Raw genomic sequence first — 19,935 nt, forward strand, 5'->3', positions numbered from 1 at the left:
CAACGCAGGGAAGTAAACAACTACACTGAGAAGTAAACAACAATGCAGGAATCAAACAAGAACACAGGAATTAAACAACTACACTGAGAAGTAAACGACAACGCAGGAAGCACACAACTACACTGAGAAGTAAACAACAACACAGGGAAGTATACAACACAGGGAAGTAAACAACAACACTGAGAAGTAAACAACAATGCAGGGAAGTAAACAACAACACAGGAATTAAACAACAACACAGGGAATTAAAAAACAGCACAGGAATTAAACAACAACACAGGGAAGTAAACAACAACACAGGAATTAAACAACTACACTGAGAAGTAAACAACAACACAGAAAGTAAACAACTACACAGGGAAGTAAACAACAACGCAAGAATTAAACAACAACACAGGGAAGTAAACAACAACGCAAGAATTAAACAACAACACAGGAAGTAAACAACAACACAGGAAGTAAACAACTACACAGGAATTAAACAACAACACAGGGAATTAAACAACAACACAGGAAGTAAACAACTACACAGGGAAGAAAACAACAACACAGGAAGTAAACAACTACACAGGGAAGTAAACAACAACACAGGGAGGAAAACAACACAGTGGAAGTATATCGTACCCAGCCCTGTTGATTTTTGAGCTCAGCTTCAGAGACTTTGAAAGCATGTGGAGGACATTTTTATGTTTATTGATGCAGTCGTAAAGATAACGTGATGATCGTCCCCATTAATCACAGTTTAAATTACTGAATCATTAATGACTCACTGATCAAAATCACAGACAGAGATCTGATACTTTCTGATCAATAGTTTCTTACCTGTTTATTGAATGCTTCTTTATTGATGTCTTTAATCAGAATATATCACATTAATCTATGAAAACGTAAGAGGTTTTTCAGCCCTGATTGTTGTCTGTAGGTCGCCTATAGGGATGCACCGATACCACTTTTTTTCAGACCAAGTACAAGTACTTACATTTGGGTACTTGCCGATACGAGTACCGATATGAGTACTTAATAATATCATTCCAGTTCTCATAATGACTTAAAAAGCATTTTCATCAGATGGTCCTCATTTTCTGACTGTAACAAAGCAAATCAACAGAATGATGCAACTCTTTCTTACATTTTAACACTTTCTTTTACTTAACAAACAAACATGACACTGCCACACATTTTACTTTTATGTAGCCTATAGCACATTCAGTGGATTTCAGTATAACACAACATACCGCATATAGTGTAAAAAACGTCACATGATGAGCACTCCCATTTCTGAGCGCACCTGAACGCACCTGAACGCAGCACTACACAGCGCATCCCCTCGAAACACGGCAGCGAGGGAGACATGTCCGGACTTGTTTACTGCACCTAATAGGAAACATCAGTGATCGCTGACGGACTCTTTTTATTGTGTGTGCTTCCACGAATATCTAAGTTGGTTTGCCTTAATGTTTCTGTTTCTCTCTGTTCAGTTTGGCCGTGAGTGGACATGTTAGTGCTGTCTGTGAGGACGAAGCCTTTTTCTAAAAAGTGCTCCTTCTTCGCCTACCTGCTTAACTAACGGGAGGCTAATGTCAAGCCATAAAGTGGTATTCGGCTACGGTACTTGTCGTAGTTTTACGAGTACGAGTACTTGAGCTCCGATACACCTATCAGGCAAAACCCAGGGCACTGAAAGACCCAAATAATATGTGTGCTGCTGAGTCTTCCTCAAACAAAGTTTAGAGGCGTTTAGACAGCTGATAAACAGCAGGTGCACCAGCAGATGGGTTAGCCAGGTAGGTAGTTAGGTGGGTAGGTAGTTAGTGAGGCTCAGTAGTGATTGCAGAGATTAGTTTATTAAATCATGTCTGGATGAACAGCTGACAGAGTGAGAACTTTTCAGAGATCTTTGTGAGGGAGTCACATCTTCAGATCCGAGGACTCGAGGTGAACTGTTCCTTTAATAGTGAGACCAGCTTCAGCTCGTAGCACTAACACGTCTGTAGTTACTGAATCACACCAGAGCTAAAATGGGTTTCATCCCTGAACACAGACTGAAGGGTTCTCATTAATCTGTCTTCTCGTTCACTCTTCTTCTGTGGTGTGCAGTGAGTCGGCGTGTCGCTTCTACAGCCATCAGATGAAGGGGAAGCACCTGGCCATCAAGAAGATGAACGAGATCCAGAAGAACATTGACGGCTGGGAGGGGAAGGACATCGGGCAGTGCTGCAACGAGTTCATCATGGAGGGCACGCTTACCCGAGTCGGCGCCAAACATGAACGTCACATCTTCCTGTTCGACGGCCTCATGATCTGCTGCAAGTCCAACCACGGCCCACCGCGACTCCCTGGTGCCGGCTCCACCGCAGAGTACCGGCTCAAAGAAAAGTTCTTCATGCGCAAAGTCCAGATCAACGACAAGGACGACAAGGAGGGCGAGTACCGACACGCCTTCGAGATCATCCTGAAGGATGGGAACAGTGTGGTGTTCGCTGCCAAGTCCGCTGAGGAGAAAAACGGCTGGATGGCGGCGCTGATCTCGCTGCAGTACCACAGCACGCTGGAGCGCATGCTGGACTCGGCCATGCTGCAGGAGGAGAAGGAGGAGCAGATGAGGCTGCCAGGAGCAGAACTGTACCGATTTGCTGAGCCGGACTCCGAGGAGAACGTTGTTTTCGAGGAGAACGTCCAGTCCAAGTCCGGAATCCCCATCATCAAAGCAGGGACGGTCCTGAAACTGATCGAGAGGCTCACCTTCCACATGTACGCAGGTAAGTGATGTCACTCAGGTAAGGCGTGAGGTCACCCAGGTTTCTGACATTATTGAACCAGGTGTTCGTCTGTACCTGATAGTGCAGGTATCAGAGGGTGTCAGCTTCTTAAAGGTGAATATTGAATACTTGATAATAATACTTAATACTCAACTGTAGCCCTGCTGTTTAATTAGTGTCAAACTGAGCTTTGAGCCATTGTTTATCTGTGCAGTGTGAAGACAGTTGAGGCTGAGTCAGTTTTTATGAGTGCGGTTGTATAACAGCGTAGAAATTTACATTATTTAATAATGACACTATCAGCACTTACATCAGACCTCAACATGCGTTTAACACAATAAACTTCCTGCAGTGTCGACTAACAAATACAATCATTCATCAATCTGTTGGTTTTCAAACAATCAAACGTTCCTGTTGGTCATGAGTCACAGTAAAGTTCTTAGAAGGCTGTAAGACGTCGTCCCACATTCACAAACAATCCAGCTGTGAATCAGGCAGTGAGACACCTGAGAGAGGAGGGTTCTATTGATTTCACGACTGATACCATCAAATCAAAAAACAAAATAATAAATTAACTGTTTCAGCTTTAGAGGACTCCTTTCTCTTTCAATGACACAACCTGTTCAGACCTGACCAATGACTTTTGTTTGATCTGACCGCAGAGAGACAGAGCGCCTGACTCAGACCATCAGTCTGATCTGTAGACATGATCCTCCAGAGAATCAGGTCTCCTTTGAGCTTTTATTCTGAAAGAATGACGCTATTTTTGAACAAAATAAAATTCCTTGACTCAAAGGTCATTCTGGGGATTCTGGGTAATATTCTGGGCCTCCAGCTGTAATGTTGGATCACATGACCTATCATAGCCCTGTGAAGGCTGTGTCAGACAGAGCAGCCATGATTGTGGGTAAATGTGATGTCATCTGAGATGACAGGTGTATCTGAGGTGGATCTCAGCGGACACGGCACAGCTGCATGATGGGAAAATATTCCTGTGTCTGTTAGAGGATGGTTATGAACAGTGAGGATGTACAGTCAGGTACCAGTTCGCTCCCATGATGCATCTGTGCCTGGAGAACCTGTGACAGAAAATCGTCCCCTTATGGCCGGTTCTCACCCGAGCTCTTGCTCTCTCTCTCTCTCTCCCTCCCCTACCTCTCTTCCCCCCCCCCCCCCCCCCCCAGGGTTACATATTTAATTAAGTGCGTAAATTATTCTTAACATTTAGACAAGATGGACCTTCAAATGTTTGAATGACATCATCATGGTCATTTTAAAAGCTAGCATTGATTGACTGATTGATCGGTTAATTGGTTGATTAACGGTTGCAGGGTTAGGGTTAGAGTTATGTTGTAGTTTCCTGGCTCTGATGAAGGACAGGAAGAGATCACCTGTTGTCTTTTTGAACGCTGCATGTGATCACTGATCTATGATCTACTTTCTGTTTCCTTCAGATCCAAACTTTGTCCGAACATTTCTGACCACCTTCAGGTCGTTCTGTAAACCTCAGGAGCTGCTGGACCTGCTCATGGAGAGGTGAGCTCACCTGTCTGCATCACAGGGAACAATCACAGCACTTCACCTGCTCACATGTCCATCTGTGTGAGAGGACAAATGAGTGTCAGGATGTCTCAGACAGAATTTACTTTTAATTCAGTGAATCTCTCTAAATCTTAATTTACCAACACAGTTTTACAGTGTGCCACTGTTCAGCAGATTCACTGATCTCAGCTGTGAGTCTTATCTCAGGTGTGTTCTGCAGGTTTGAGATCCCGGAGCCGAGGCCCAGCGAGGCGGATCAGATGGAGGGAGGCGAGCAGCCACTCAGCGCTGAACTCAAGCGTTTCCGTAAAGAATTCGTTCAGCCGGTGCAGCTCAGGTAGAGACGACACCTGCTGGACACTCAGAGATCCTGCAGGCTGATCTCAGCACCAGCAGCCCTCTGAGTTCTCACAGAGAGATGAGGACGATGACGTCATCACGTCATCCTCTGCTGTAGTTGTCTGCAGAGACATTGTAAATAAAGTTTTGTTCAAGAAATTCTCCTGGTTAAATCAAAGTAAAATCAACAGAAACTTGATTGGCTGGCAGCGACGTCATAAGTATTTTATTCAAACCTCTGGTGCAGGGTGGTGCTGACTGTACCCTTAGTAACACCATATGTTTTATTGTTTTAAGTGTGATGTCATGATGATGTAAACCTTTACATTTATCATGTGACCTGTGATAACTCCGCCCCCTGCTGCAGAGTGCTGAACGTATGTCGTCACTGGGTGGAGCATCACTTTTACGACTTCGAGAGAGACGCTCACCTGCTGAGACAACTGGAGGAGTTCATCGCCTCCGTCAGGGGTACGTACCTGTCTAACACCTGTCTGACCACCTGTCTGACACCTGTGTATCCCCTGTAAGTCATACAGTATGTTGAACCTGTGATGCCATGTGTTAAACTCATGACTTACCTGTTATAGGTAAGGCGATGAGGAAGTGGGTGGAGTCGATCACTAAGATCATCCAGAGGAAGAAGCAGGTTCAGGTGAGCGTGCCCAGTCACAGCATCACCTTCCAGAACTCTCCTCCTCCCATTGAGTGGCACATCTGCAAACCAGGAAACACCGAACAGTTCGACCTCATGACACTGCACCCCATCGAGATCGCCCGCCAGCTCACCCTGCTGGAGTCTGACTTCTACAGGTAAAACTTGTACCACACCTGCACACCTATACGACACCCGTACGAGACATGTACGACACCATCTCTCGCCTGTTTCTCTCCTGTCTCTCTCCTGTCTCTCACCTGTCTCTCCCCTGTCTCTCACCTGTTTCTCCCCTGTTTCTCTCCTGTCTCTCTCCTGTCTCTCTCCTGTCTCTCACCTGTTTCTCCCCTGTTTCTCTCCTGTCTCTCCCCTGTCTCTCAACTGTCTCTCAACTGTCTCTCACCTGTCTCTCTCCTGTCTCTCTCCTGTCTCTCACCTGTTTCTCCCCTGTTTCTCCCCTGTCTCTCACCTGTCTCTCACCTGTCTCTCACCTGTTTCTCACCTGTCTCTCTCCTGTTTCTCAACTGTCTCTCACCTGTCTCTCTCCTGTCTCTCTCCTGTCTCTCACCTGTTTCTCCCCTGTCTCTCCCCTGTCTCTCACCTGTTTCTCACCTGTCTCTCTCCTGTTTCTCAACTGTCTCTCACCTGTCTCTCTCCTGTCTCTCACCTGTCTCTCACCTGCAGGGCAGTGCAGCCTTCAGAGCTGGTCGGTAGTGTTTGGACCAAAGAGGACAAAGAGCTTCACTCCCCCAACCTGCTGAGGATGATCCGCCACACCACCAACCTCACCCTGTGGTTTGAAAAGTATGTTATTACTCTGACATCACTGTGGACGGGGCCAAGACAGCAGATGTATCAGGACACGACATGTGAACAAACTCTGTTCAACTAATTTACCTACAGAGCTGCTCCACCCACCTGTAACCAAATGTGTATGTGTGTGCAGGTGTATTGTAGAGACAGAGAACCTGGAGGAGCGCGTGTCAGTCGTCTCTCGGATCATCGAGGTTCTTCAGGTGTTTCAGGAGCTCAACAACTTTAACGGCGTCCTGGAGGTGGTCAGCGCCATGAACTCATCCCCGGTCTACAGACTGGACCACACCTTCGAGGTAACATCACAGCGATATCATCACAGTGACATCATCACAGTGACATCATCACAGTGACATCATCAGGTCCAACCTGCAGGTTAGGGTTCTGCTGTCCGTCAGCATCTGATTGTTCAGAAACTCGTCATCATCGTCATCATCATCATCATATCTGAAAAAATATTCTCAATTTAGGAACAAAATCACCTGATCACTAACCTTAACACTAACTTGATCACTAATCAATAATCTGTTTTTTGTGTTTCAGCAAATCCCGAGCCGTCAGAGGAAGATCCTGGAGGAGGCTCACGAGCTCAGCGAGGATCACTACAAGAAGTATTTGGCCAAACTGCGCTCCATCAACCCCCCCTGCGTGCCCTTCTTTGGTACGCTCGGACTCTGTGAGGTCATTCAGGAGTCACCATGAAGGTCATAGGTTAAACATGAGCCTCTGTGTGTCTCAGGAATCTACCTGACCAACATCCTGAAGACGGAGGAGGGAAACCCTGACTTCCTGCGACGACACGGAAAAGACTTGATCAACTTCAGCAAGAGGAGGAAGGTGGCCGAGATCACCGGGGAGATCCAGCAGTACCAGAACCAGCCGTACTGTCTGCGGGGGGAGGCCGATATCCGGGTCTGTCTGATTACATCACTTCCTGTTCACAGAGCTGTGTGTGACGTCAGAGGGCTGTGTGTGACGTCAGAGGGCTGTGTGTGACGTCAGAGGGCTGTGTGTGACGTCAAGAGGGCTGTGTGTGACCTCAGAGGGCTGTGTGTGACGTCAGAGGGCTGTGTGTGACCTCAGAGGGCTGTGTGTGACGTCAAGAGGGCTGTGTGTGACCTCAGAGGGCTGTGTGTGACCTCAGAGGGCTGTGTGTGACGTCAAGAGGGCTGTGTGTGACCTCAGAGTGCTGTGTGTGATGTCATACACTGACTCTGTTCTGTGTTTCTGGAGCAGAAGTTCTTCGAGAACCTGAACCCGATGGGCGACCTGTCAGAGAAAGACTTTGCTGATCATCTGTTTAACAAATCTCTGGAGATCGAACCTCGAAACGCCCGCTCCTTACCTCGCTTTGTGAGTGTCACCATGGTAACGCACACCTGAACCTCCTGCTGAGACCTTAAATTAACTTTTAATTTGACCTAAAAACACCTGAAACCTAGAGCTATTACCTCATCATGAGCGATGATGTACACCTGTAATCATCACATAATCTGTTTCCTGTTTCCAGGTGAAGAAGTACACCTGTGCTCTCAAGTCACCGGGGATCCGCCCCTCCTCGGCGAGGCCCGGCACCATGCGGCACCCGACACCGCTGCAGAACGAGCCCAGGAAGATCAGCTACAGCCGCATACCTGACAGTGAGGCAGAGTGCGGGGCTGTCTCCGCCCCCAACTCCCCCCGCACTCCCCTGACTCCGCCCCCAGCCTCTGCCGCCTCCAGCTCCACAGACGTGGGCAGCGTGTTCGACTCGCCGCAGGGTCCCAGCAGCCCCTTCCACTCCAGTAAGCCCCACCCCCACACATTGTCCAATCACAGTCTGACTCATTAAACAATGTAGCTGTGTGTGTGTGTGTGTGTGTGTGTGTGTGTGTGTGTATCTTACACACACTAACAGCCCACACTAACCTTCATCTCTAGGGGTGCCAAGGATCACAAAACTCATATCCAGCAGCTGGTACTTTCAAAATAAAAGCTGACACTGTTAGAGCGAAAGTAGTAACGATGAAGCCTGTTTGACGCAAAGCAGCCAGAAGGTAGTGCTGCAGCAGCGGCTAAGCTAACATTTTTTCCCCAAATCTTTATGTTCTGTCACTGCGTCAATGCAGGATCATCTGCATCACGCTACATCAGGCCCACACCTTTAACACCTGTACATCATCAACACATCACGTGTGGTCTCTTTACTGTAGCTCTGCTCAGGAATTCAGTGGGTCAAACTGTTTCACACCATCAGTGATGTTGATGGTTGACGTTGAGTCCACAGTTGGTGATTAGAGTGGGTCTATAAAATGTTTCTTGACAACTTGTAGTGTTGAACTTTGATGTTGGTTTGGTTAAAAATAAACAGATATATTCACGTATGTTTCAAATGTATCTGAAATAAAAAGAATGAAATTCAAAATGGGAAGTTTTTTTGAAAACTGTCAAAGTAAGTCTTTCTGTAGCAACATAAATAGCACCATAATAAATAAATAAAATAGAGGTGAGTAGAACACGTGTGAAAAATACAACAAAAAAGTTGGTGCCTGAAGCCCCGAAATAGTTTTAACACATGAATTAAACATTCTCATCACCCTGACAGCATGAGCGGAGGAAACGTTTATTCACCACCACTAAGTTCATATCTACAATTGTTGAAGTAATTCCGTGGTGACGGGCTAGTTGTTGTTGTAGTGGCTAAACTAGCACGTAGCGAGACTGCACACGCCATCTCCTCTGCTCTGGAGAAAGGTTTGTTTTGCTGATGATTTGTTATAACACAAGTTTGTTGTTCTGTATTGTTCTGTTTGGGAAAGATGCGTCAGACGCAGGACGCGTATCTAGCAACATCACTGCACCATGACGTTAAACTTTGTGTCGGCCCGCGGATCACACATGTGCCGAATCGTGGGGGTGATCCGATTCAACACTATTCATGTCTGTGAGCTGCTGCCGTGATGTTTCCAGGATGAGTGACATCACAACGATCATCATTTATTAATGAGATCAATGACACGATCAACACATCTTAAAGGGACAGTAAGACCTGCTGATAGGAAACCATCTGTTCACATGGAAACATGTTCAGAGGACGACATGCTTAGCTTAGTTTAGTGACTAGAAATAGGGAAACAGCATAAAACGAATGAAACAGAATGAAACGAGGATGAATGCTAGCTTAGCTTAGCATTTCCACCTCCCAGCTCCTTTAAAGATCAACATGTTTTATTCATTCAGACAGAAACTAACCCACACTGAGGATCCTCCACCTCCTCTCTCTCCTCTCTTCCCTCCGTACTCCTTCCCCTCTTCCTTCTTCCCTTCCTCTTCCTTCCCCTCCTCCTCCTATTCCCTATCCTACTCTCACCCTCCTCTCTTCCCTCCCTACTCCTTCCCCTCCTCCTTCCTTCCCTCCTCCAACTCCTCCTCACAGTGTTTTCTCCTCTTCATCCTGCAGCCTGCGACAGTATCTTCTCTGTGGTCTCTCTTCCTCACGGTCCACGTTAGTATGATCCTCCTGATTCTGTACATCATCTTCATTACTGACATTACGCTCACCTGTCCAGTGACTCACCTGTCTGAACACACCTGTTCAACACTTGTTTTCATAGTAAAATTCTGTCTCCATGGAAACCATCAGAAGCTAGTTCACCATGTATTAGGTGATGTTTTGAAGAAACAATCAGCTGCTGGAATGATGAAGCTGTCTATCAGGTTCTACTGATTCACCTGTGCTGTGAATCACACCTGTACAGGTGTTCCTAATTAAGTAACCTCTGAGTGTGTCTGTCACATCAGTGTGTTCACGTCACCTTATTCAGACTGTCTCCAATTTGATCTCTAGGTATGCGTGTGTTCTACCTGTGTGCGTGGGTCCTACATGTGTGCGCGGGTCTTACATGTGTGTGTGTGTGTTCTACCTGTGTGCGTGGGTCCTACATGTGTGCGCAGGTCTTACATGTGTGTGTGTGTGTTCTACCTGTGTGCGTGGGTCCTACATGCGTGCGTGTGTTCTACCTGTGTGCGTGGGTCTCACATGTGTGCGTGGGTCCTACATGTGTGCGTGTGTTCTACCTGTGTGCGGGGGTCCTACATGTGTGCGTGTGTTCTACCTGTGTGCGTGGGTCCTACGTGTGTGCGTGGGTCCTACCTGTGTGCGTGGGTCTTACATGTGTGCCTGGGTCCTACGTGTGTACGTGGGTCCTACGTGTGTGCGTGGGTCCTACGTGTGTGCGTGGGTCCTACGTGTGTGCGTGGGTCCTACCTGTGTGCGTGGGTCTTACATGTGTGCGTGTGTTCTACCTGTGTGTGTGGGTCCTACCTGTGTGCGTGGGTCCTACCTGTGTGCGTGGGTCTTACATGTGTGCGTGGGTCCTACCTGTGTGCGTGGGTCTTACATGTGTGCGTGGGTCTTACATGTGTGCGTGTGTTCTACCTGTGTGCGTGGGTCCTACGTGTGTGCGTGGGTCCTACCTGTGTGCGTGGGTCTTACATGTGTGCCTGGGTCCTACGTGTGTACGTGGGTCCTACGTGTGTGCGTGGGTCCTACGTGTGTGCGTGGGTCCTACCTGTGTGCGTGGGTCTTACATGTGTGCGTGTGTTCTACCTGTGTGTGTGGGTCCTACCTGTGTGCGTGGGTCCTACCTGTGTGCGTGGGTCTTACATGTGTGCGTGGGTCCTACCTGTGTGCGTGGGTCTTACATGTGTGCGTGGGTCTTACATGTGTGCGTGTGTTCTACCTGTGTGCGTGGGTCCTACCTGTGTGTGTGGGTCCTACGTGTGTGCGTGTGTTCTACCTGTGTGCGTGGGTCCTACATGTGTGCGTGGGTCCTACCTGTGTGCGTGGGTCCTACCTGTGTGCGTAGGTCCTACGTCAATCAATCAATCAATCAAATTTTATTTGTATAGCGCCAAATCATAACCAGGGTTATCTCGAGACACTTTACAGAAAGAGCAGGTCTAGACCGACTCTTTGTTAAGTTATTTAAAGAGAGGCCCAACATCAATCCACCATGAGTAGCACTTAGCAATTCGGCACATTGGCAAGGAAAAACTTCCTTTTAACAGGCAGAAACCTCGAGCAGAACCAGACTCATGTTGAACAGCCATCTGCCTCGACTGGATGGGCCGAAAATGGGATAGAAGGAGATGCAGGATAGAGACAGGCAAAGAGAGCAACAACAACATATGTCCTTGTTACATGAACAACAACAGACACATACTTATGTATGTACGTGTGTGCGTGGGTCCTACGTGTGTGCGTGTGTTCTACCTGTGTGCGTGGGTCTTACATGTGTCATGTGTTCTACCTGTGTGCGTGGGTCCTACCTGTGTGCGTAGGTCCTACCTGTGTGCGTGGGTCTTACGTGTGTGCGTGGGTCCTACGTGTGTGCGTGGGTCCTACCTGTGTGCGTGGGTCTTACATGTGTGCGTGTGTTCTACCTGTGTGCGTGGGTCTTACATGTGTGTTCTACCTGTGTGCGTGTGTTCTACCTGTGTGCGTGTGTTCTACCTGTGTGCGCATGTTCTACTTGTGTGCGCGGGTCTTACATGTGTGCGTGTGTTCTACCTGTGTGCGTGGGTCTTACATGTGTGCGTGGGTCTTACATGTGTGCGTGTGTTCTACCTGTGTGCGTAGGTCTTACCTGTGTGCGTGGGTCTTACGTGTGCGTGGGTCCTACCTGTGTGCGTAGGTCCTACGTGTGTGCGTGGGTCCTACCTGTGTGCGTGGGTCCTACGTGTGTGCGTGGGTCCTACCTGTGTGCGTGGGTCTTACATGTGTGCGTGTGTTCTACCTGTGTGCGTGGGTTCTACTTGTGTGTGCGTGGGTCCTACGTGTGTGCGTGGGTCCTACGTGTGTGCGTGGGTCTTACATGTGTGCGTGTGTTCTACCTGTGTGCGTGGGTCCTACATGTGTGCGTGGGTCCTACCTGTGCGTGGGTCCTACCTGTGCGTGTGTTCTACCTGTGCGCGTGTGTTCTACCTGTGTGCGCGTGTGTTCTACCTGTGTGCGTGGGTTCTACTTGTGTGTGCGTGGGTTCTACTTGTGTGTGCGTGGGTCCTACGTGTGTGCGTGGGTCCTACCTGTGTGCGTGGGTCCTACATGTGTGCGTGGGTCCTACATGTGTGCGTGGGTCCTACCTGTGCGTGGGTCCTACATGTGCGCATGTGTTCTACCTGTGTGCGTGGGTCTTACATGTGTGCATTGGTCCTACCTGTGTGCGTTGGTCCTACCTGTGTGCGTGGGTCCTACGTGTGTGCGTGTGTTCTACCTGTGTGCGTGGGTCCTACCTGTGTTCTCACGGTGTTCTGTCTGCTCTCAGGGTCCTCTTCGGTCTCCTCCATGGTGAGTTTCAGTCGTGGTTCTGAGGAGGTTCCTGTTCCTCCTCCGGTTCCTCCCCGCAGACGGCCTGAGTCGGCTCCTGCTGAGTCGTCGCCGTCCAAGGTAACAAATGTTCAGAGAACATCGATGTTCTAAGGAGAACATGTTGAACCTGTTAAACAATAAGAGCAGCTGTGTGCTTCATACTGACCGTTACTCCCCCCTCTCTCCTACCCCTTCAGATGATGTCGAAGTTAGACAGCCCCCCCGCTGTCCCCCCTCGTCAGCCCACCTGTAAACTCCTCCCCCCTCGATACTCGTCATTGTCGTCATCTCCCCCAGACAGCCCCCCCTCCCTGCCTCCTCGGGAGCCTCTCAGCTCCCCCCTACACCTCCTGCCCCCCCCTCAGGGCCGCCCCCGCTGTGACCTGCTGCCTCAGGCCTTCTTCCCTTCCACCACTTCCTCCTCCTCCTGCATCAGCTCTGCGCCCACTGCCTCCACCCCCCCCCTTTCTGTCCCTGTCACCCCCAGCCCCACCCCTGCCTGTAGGAAGATGCCCCTCCCCTCTCCACCCCTCCCCCTCCTGCCCCTTGACGGCCCACCTGTGCCCCCCAGACATGGTGTTCCCAAACTCCCCCCTAAGACCTACAAGAGGGAGTCTCTGAGCCACGCCCCCCTGCTGGACACGCCCCCTGCCCTCTGAACAGACAGCCTGGACTTCCTGAAAGGGGAGCAGCTGATTGGACAGCCTGTTTGGGAGGCGGAGCTGCAAACACTATAGCTGATTGGTTCGGAACAAACAAAAGGATGGTTAAAAGAAAAACAAACATGTGATGGACCAATCATGACGTTCTGATCCGATCAAGACTAAAATACAGATCATGTGCCCTTATTCTGAAAAACTCACTCATGTGGCCTCCAGCGGCAGAACTTTGGAGAGTCCGTCTGCGGCCAGTTTTCATTTCTGTCCTCAGACTGATGTGGACTCTAAGGAGTCAGGAGCCTTCAGGTATCGGACCTGATCCAAAGAGGTACTGTGGTGGTCCTGGTCACCTGATGATGTTCTTCTGATTGTAAACGTGATGATTGCCTTCTTTCAAAACAAGGGAATAAACAAGTTTCTACCACCGAGCTGGAAGGAACCAAGAAACCAGTCCACTGTCTTTTCTGAGTCCACATTCCTTCAGTGTCTTAATTGATCTGTGAACCTGAGCGAAACAGTCTGATTTCCATGCTAATGGGTCAGACTGCATTAAACCTCTTTTGAATTGGTTTCATTGGTAACGTCCGGTGTTACTGTTACCATGGGAATAGATGTGTGAAACCTGGTTCATGTTTTTATTTCTACTTATTTTGGAAGAAAACATGAAAACTTGCTTTGTTTGTAGAAAATAAAAAATGTGAATAAATTATTATAACAGTTTTATTTCTAAAGGCCGCTTATGGAGGAAAAAGAGAGGACAGTGAATCCAACTTTTATTTTCTAAACATCAGTAATGACAGAAGTCATTTCACAATAAAATGAAGTGTAAACATTTTAAATGATTGAACACATCCTGGTCCTTCATTTATTCTTCTGCAGTTTTATTTCAGGTCTTCTTGTGAACCAGACGAACATGGAGCCCATTTCCTGTTTCTGTGTTTAAACGTCTGAAAGTTTTGTTTTTATTAAAAATTAAAATGTGAGTTGCTGCTCGAGCATTCTGTATTGAAAGTTAACATCTTTTTACTTCAACCTTCTAACTTTTCTTTAAATCATGTGAAATGTGTTATTGATTTGTGATTATAAAAAAAAGATTCCGCCTCCTGCAGCAGACAAAAAACAAACTTTTATTTAAAAAAAAAGAAATCTCATTTTCTTCACAATGATGACATCAGGGGGCGGAGCCAGACAAAGACTCAAACTGGTCCAGCTGTCAGTCATTGCTGCTGGACACCAAGCAGGAATCTGATTGGTGGATTTAAATAAAGTCCTGCAGGGATTCTGGATTAGTTTCTGGAGGATCTGGTTGATTCTGGATCAGTTTCTGAATGCGGTCCAGGATGATCTGGTTGGAGCTGCAGCAGTCTTCAGATCTGTACGGGGCTGTGATGGTCAGGACCCCTGCCACCTTCAGCTCCGCCTCTTCCTCCTCCACAGGAACCCGGTTCTTCTCCAGCCAGCTCCGGACCTGCCCCCTCCTCACGGTCTGCTCCTCGGGGTCCAGCCTGCAGGTCACCGGGGGGAGGAACGAGGTCTGGAGACGCTCTGTGGTCTCCTTGTCTGCCTCCTGCAGGACCTGCACCTCCTCCACAGCATGACCCATCACCACCTGCACAGACGCCCCCTCCTCCCCCCTGAAGTTCACCAGGACCAGACTGCAACACAGACCAGACAAGAGATCAAGACAACAACAATTTAAACACCTGGAGAGGTAAATGTCTTGTACCTGAACACACCTGGACCTGGTTCCTGACGGCAGTGAGTCTATTTTTATTTCATGAATCTTTTTGTCATTTAAGTTTTTATTCAAATTCTCTGGTCTGAATTAAACAGAACAGCAGACCCAGGTGTTCAGAGTCTCTAAGGAAGTGATGCCACGCCTCCTGCTGGATTCTGAGCTGGATGAGCCAGGGGCGACCTGGTGTGACAGACAGGTGTGCATGTCTGTGCAGGCGTACTAGCTATGGTCTGAATTATTGTGTTATTGAACAGACAGCTGACGTCACCTTATTTGTTAATAACGTTAATTATATGTTAATTTGTGAACAAGTCTCCATAGGTAGGTTTAACTCATGGTTTAAATTTCAGCAGGTATATTCACCACGTTATCAATCAGCCCCCCCATCATAACTGTCGTTAAGTTACGTGAGGAAACACCAGAGGCAGGATTGGACATTGAAAAAAACCAAAAACAAATATAAATAAAAGGTAAAATACAATAAATAGACAGATACATTTAAAAAGTAGGTCTTGAGTTTGCTTTTAAAAATATCAACATTCTCTGCTGCCCTCAGCAGGGCTGTTCCAGGCGTAGACCATAGTAAGAAAAGGATGCTTCACCGTGTGCGTGCGTGCGTGTGTGTGTCAGTCACCTGGCGGACACCGGGTCCACGGTAAGCAGCCAGCCGCTGTGTTCTTCATCGTTTCCCGCCTTTACCTTCACCTGTTTGTTGACGTACCTGATCCACTCCAGCGGACCTAACAGAGGCCAGCCGCACTGCATCACGGTCCAAAATGTTATCACCGAACTGCCCAAGCAATATGAAAATAATAATCAATATAACGCAAACAACTCCTATGACTGTCGCATGAGCTTTAAAGCGCTCCGGAGAAAACACGGCGCCCTGATAAAGGTTCCGCTTCCGGCTGAATGTATAAATGAGCCGCGGCTGCCCCCTGCAGGACAATAAAACACAATACAGCGAATTAAGAGAAGATAATCCTTTATTGAACCCCAGGGGGGAAATTCGGGAACACAATAAGCCGTCTTTTAGGGTGATTTTCATTACATTAATTTGTGCATCCTGCGTCCCTCAATCGCGTCGTTTGAGAGGTGGTAAATTTGCCACATGAGAAATCCTCGGGTCTATAAAATGAATCAGCTGTCAAACCGATCTTTAGAACTATACTTTCAAATTAAAATGGATAAAAGAATATCTGAAACCCCAGAATCCTTTTGGAATATTTTTTAGAAAGATTGGAGGCCTACAGTTTATATTAAATGTAATTATGATCACCTACAAAGATGCTATAGTGGAATCCCTCAGGTGATGACTTACGGGAACCTTCTTTGTTAATGGAATAAATATTAAAAGTCACAAATGTACTAATAAACATACAAGAAATTATTTCTATAGCAAAAGGAAGTTTACTCCACAGGGGAAGTTTGTATGGAGCTCCCATGTCCCTCTTATTTATTGGGAATAAGCATGGCTGCTCCCATATAAATGTGTTATCCCCAACAACATGAAAGAATTACACTACAACATTGGACATAATATTTATCCCACTAACAAATTTGTCTTGAGATTTTTAGATATCGATAACAAATGTGAATTCTGTAAAAATGAAGAAGAGTACCGCGGGTACACGTCAGGACTCTGGAAACATACTGAGGACTATTTTTACACTCAACCAGTCGTTCAGTGAAGCTGAAGAGAGAGTTCAGCAGACTGTCAGCTTAGTTATTTTACTGGAACATTTCACATCCATAAAGCAAATGTCTCATCGTTTGTACCTTTCAGAATTTTCTATTCAAATTATTTACAACATGAAACGTGCTCACATGGTTAATATGCTACAGGAATGTCTTGTTATTTCCTACCTTCTCTAAAGTTAGAGATTTATATTGTATGTATTTTTTGGTGTATTTATTTTATTATATTCCGATGCATTATGTCCGGCTATAATGTTGAATGTATTATACCACCGAGAGTGGAGTCGTGCCTGTTCTGTTTTCTGTACCTCAGCACGATGCCTTCATGCTCATGTTCTCGTCAGTGTTACAGAATGTAAATGACGATCTATTCAATACAAAAAAAGATCCTTAGCAATGTTTAAAGACCTCTCATATGATAAATAAATAGTGTGTTAGATTGCAGTTTGTGTGCTTCACATTACGAGCTCATAGTAAGACAGATCAAGTGTAGACTACAGTAATAATTATACCAATAAGATATACAGTAAATAGGCTAAATATAACCTAGCCTATAAGATAGAATAAGATCGTATTACAAATAACAATACAACAAAACTGAATACGGTTCTACAACATAAATACAGTAAAATAACAGATTTTAAAAAACAAAAGGATTTTTTGCAGCCCTCGTCTCCTCCAGGTGCACTTAAGAAATTGGAAGATCCTCCGTCACAGCGGAGGGGGAAGGATTTCCGGGTCAGCCGAGGGGAGAGGACGCGAGGATGCGTACATTTATGTAATGAAAAGCACCCTTAAAAAAAAATACCTCCGTAGGTAAATTCAAACAATAAAAACATTAAAAAAAAACCTGCATACAACAGAAGAAATAATGACATTAAATACATGAATATATGGAAATAATATATTTTGGCTGCAGTTTCAGCCGTGGAAGAAGAAAAAGAACAAACATAAAGCAGAGAAACATTAAAACAAATGAATAAAGCAACAAAAGCGGTCCTTCAACTAAAGCAGCACCATTCAAGTGTAAGAACACTTTAATTTTAGCCGCACATTTTATACACAACACAACAGGCAGGAGAAATTAGCTCTACTACTGAAGTTCTGTGTTGTGTTTTGTTGTTGCTAACTTTACTTCCGTCACAGTGATGGAGACACAGACAGGTGCTAAGCTAAGCTAACCTTTAATTTTTTGAGGGAGCGTGCGATTGGCATGCTGACTGCAGGAATGTCCACCAGAGCTGTTGCCTGTGAATTGAATGTTCATTTCTCTACCATAAGCCGTCTCCAAAGGCGTTTCAGAGAATTTGGCAGTACATCCAACCGGCCTCACAACCGCAGACCACGTGTAACCACACCAGCCCAGGACCTCCACATCCAGCATCTTCACCTCCAAGATCGTCTGAGACCAGCCACCCAGACAGCTGCTGCAACAATCAGTTTGCATAACCAAAGAATTTCTGCACAAACTGTCAGAAACCGTCTCAGGGCAGCTCATCTGCATGCTCGTCGTCCTCATCGGGGTCCTGACCTGACTGCATTTCTTCGTCGTTAACGACTTGAGTGGGCAAATGCTCACATTGGATGGCGTCTGGCACTTTGGAGAGGTGTTCTCTTCACGGATGAATCCCGGGTTTCACTGTACAGGGCAGATGGCAGACAGCGTGTATGGCGTCGTGTGGGTGAGCGGTTCGCTGATGTCAGCGTTGTGAATCGAGTGGCCCATGGTGGCGGTGGGGTTATGGTATGGGCAGGCGTATGTTATGGACGACGAACACAGGTGCATTTTATTGATGGCATTTTGAATGCACAGAAATACCGTGACGAGATCCTGAGGCCCATTGTTGTGCCATTCATCCACGACCATCACCTCATGTTGCAGCGTGTTAATGCACGGCCCCATGTTGGAAGGATCTGTACACAATTCCTGGAGGCTGAAAACATCCCATGTTCTTGCATGGCCAGCATACTCACCGGACATGTCACCCATTGAGCATGTTTGGGATGCTCTGGATCGGCGTATACGACAGCGTGTTCCAGTTCCTGCCAACATCCAGCAGCTTGGCAGCCAGTGAAGAGGAGTGGACCAACATCCACAGGCCACAATCAATAACCTGATCAACTCTAGGTGAAGGAGATGTGTTGCACTGCGTGAGGAGAATGGTGGTCACACCAGACACTGACTGGTTTTCTGACCCCCCCAATACAGTAAAACTGCACATATTAGAGTGGCCTTTTGTTGTGGCCAGCCTAAGGCACACCTGTGCAATAATCATGCTGTCTAATCAGCATCTAAATATGCTCACAGGTGAGGTGGATGGATTATCTCGGCAAAGGAGAAGTGCTCACTAACACAGATTTAGAGAGAAATAGGCCTTTTGTGTTCATAGAAAAAGTCTTAGATCTTTGAGTTCAGCTCATTAAAAATGGGAGCAAAAACAAAAGTGTTGCGTTTATATTTTTGTTCACTGTAGTTAGTTCTTATCCTGCTGATTTATGTCCAAGTGTTCATTTTTCTGACAAGTTTATTTTTAATTAGTTATTTGATGCTGTAAAAATGATGATTGACAGCTCTGTTGACGAATACGGCTCCTGCAGCCGATCAGTTCCTGGTGAGCAGAGCGGAGGACGATCCGCGAGTGGAGACGTCACTAAAACAATCACTACAGTCATTGAAGTTTCCATACCTGTGAACTTTAACCTCAGACCAACACAAGAAGCTGTTCTGCTGTTAAACACGCCAGCGTGCAGGATCCTTGCTGTTGTTTCGGTAAGTTAAGTGTGTGTTTGGGTTAGCGGAAGTGGCTACGGCCGCTTCACTCGCCGATCTCTACTGCGCAGACTCTGGCTCCAAATGACGTCACCATCGCAAGATGGCAGCGCCTATCACAGGGATAATTTGGCATCAATTTCGTACAATGGGAGCAGATGGAGACGCGTCGTCCATCTATATATACAGTCATTGGATCAGGTCACTGTGCTGTTAGCATCGAGGCTAGCTCAGTTAGCATGAATAGTTTACAGAAATGCTGATAAGACAGATGATAAGAAAGGCTCTGTTAGCTTCAGTTAGCCACTGTTAGCTTCTCTTACAGCTGCTGAAGTTTGTCTCCAGTTCAGACTTTAGTTTGTTCACACATGAAACTGCAAGCGTCAAGTTTTATTCATTTCACATTAAATGTGTCGTCAGTGGATGTAGCTCTGTGTGGTTACAGTCACAGTTGACGTCTTAAACATTCATTCAACACATCATGTTTACCTGAGAACATCACCTGAAGGGTTTTTCAGCTTTTTTCTGTGAATGTATTTTATATTGAAAGAGTAGTTGTATGTGTGTTTTTGCAGATTACTCTCCTCCAAACGTCCCGATTATGTTTGTTGCT

General features: G+C 46.7%; 2 protein-coding genes across 4 annotated transcripts in view; one reads left to right on the plus strand and one right to left on the minus strand.

The window, feature by feature from the left end:
- LOC138594250 (son of sevenless homolog 1-like) overlaps nucleotides 1-14,040 on the plus strand; it is a 40,942-nt gene extending 26,902 nt beyond the window's left edge. Inside the window, exons 10-23 of one of the 3 annotated variants that reach the window (XM_069665283.1) lie at nucleotides 2,098-2,759; nucleotides 4,214-4,295; nucleotides 4,522-4,638; nucleotides 5,008-5,111; nucleotides 5,231-5,453; nucleotides 5,980-6,099; nucleotides 6,242-6,404; nucleotides 6,652-6,769; nucleotides 6,848-7,020; nucleotides 7,345-7,461; nucleotides 7,619-7,892; nucleotides 9,524-9,592; nucleotides 12,414-12,535; nucleotides 12,655-14,040. In XM_069665283.1, coding sequence (XP_069521384.1) covers nucleotides 2,098-2,759; nucleotides 4,214-4,295; nucleotides 4,522-4,638; nucleotides 5,008-5,111; nucleotides 5,231-5,453; nucleotides 5,980-6,099; nucleotides 6,242-6,404; nucleotides 6,652-6,769; nucleotides 6,848-7,020; nucleotides 7,345-7,461; nucleotides 7,619-7,892; nucleotides 9,524-9,592; nucleotides 12,414-12,535; nucleotides 12,655-13,116 — 2,806 coding nt within the window. In that variant the 3' untranslated portion in view covers nucleotides 13,117-14,040. The remainder of the gene's footprint in view (nucleotides 1-2,097; nucleotides 2,760-4,213; nucleotides 4,296-4,521; nucleotides 4,639-5,007; nucleotides 5,112-5,230; nucleotides 5,454-5,979; nucleotides 6,100-6,241; nucleotides 6,405-6,651; nucleotides 6,770-6,847; nucleotides 7,021-7,344; nucleotides 7,462-7,618; nucleotides 7,893-9,523; nucleotides 9,593-12,413; nucleotides 12,536-12,654) is intronic. The other 2 variants (XM_069665284.1, XM_069665285.1) reach the window with 2 other exon arrangements.
- gemin6 (gem (nuclear organelle) associated protein 6) lies at nucleotides 13,882-15,726 on the minus strand. The gene is made up of 2 exons (XM_069665286.1): nucleotides 15,489-15,726; nucleotides 13,882-14,771 (listed from the first exon to the last, which is right to left on the minus strand). The coding sequence occupies exons 1-2, from the start codon at nucleotides 15,617-15,619 to the stop codon at nucleotides 14,375-14,377; spliced, it is 528 nt and encodes a 175-aa protein (XP_069521387.1). The 5' UTR covers nucleotides 15,620-15,726; the 3' UTR covers nucleotides 13,882-14,374.
- Between the last annotated feature and the right edge of the window lie 4,209 nt (nucleotides 15,727-19,935).

This window comes from Semicossyphus pulcher, unplaced genomic scaffold (assembly GCF_022749685.1).
Source record: "Semicossyphus pulcher isolate SPU_LCO1_2020_fin unplaced genomic scaffold, fSemPul1.0.p SCAF_17, whole genome shotgun sequence".
Taxonomy (NCBI): domain Eukaryota; kingdom Metazoa; phylum Chordata; class Actinopteri; order Labriformes; family Labridae; genus Semicossyphus; species Semicossyphus pulcher.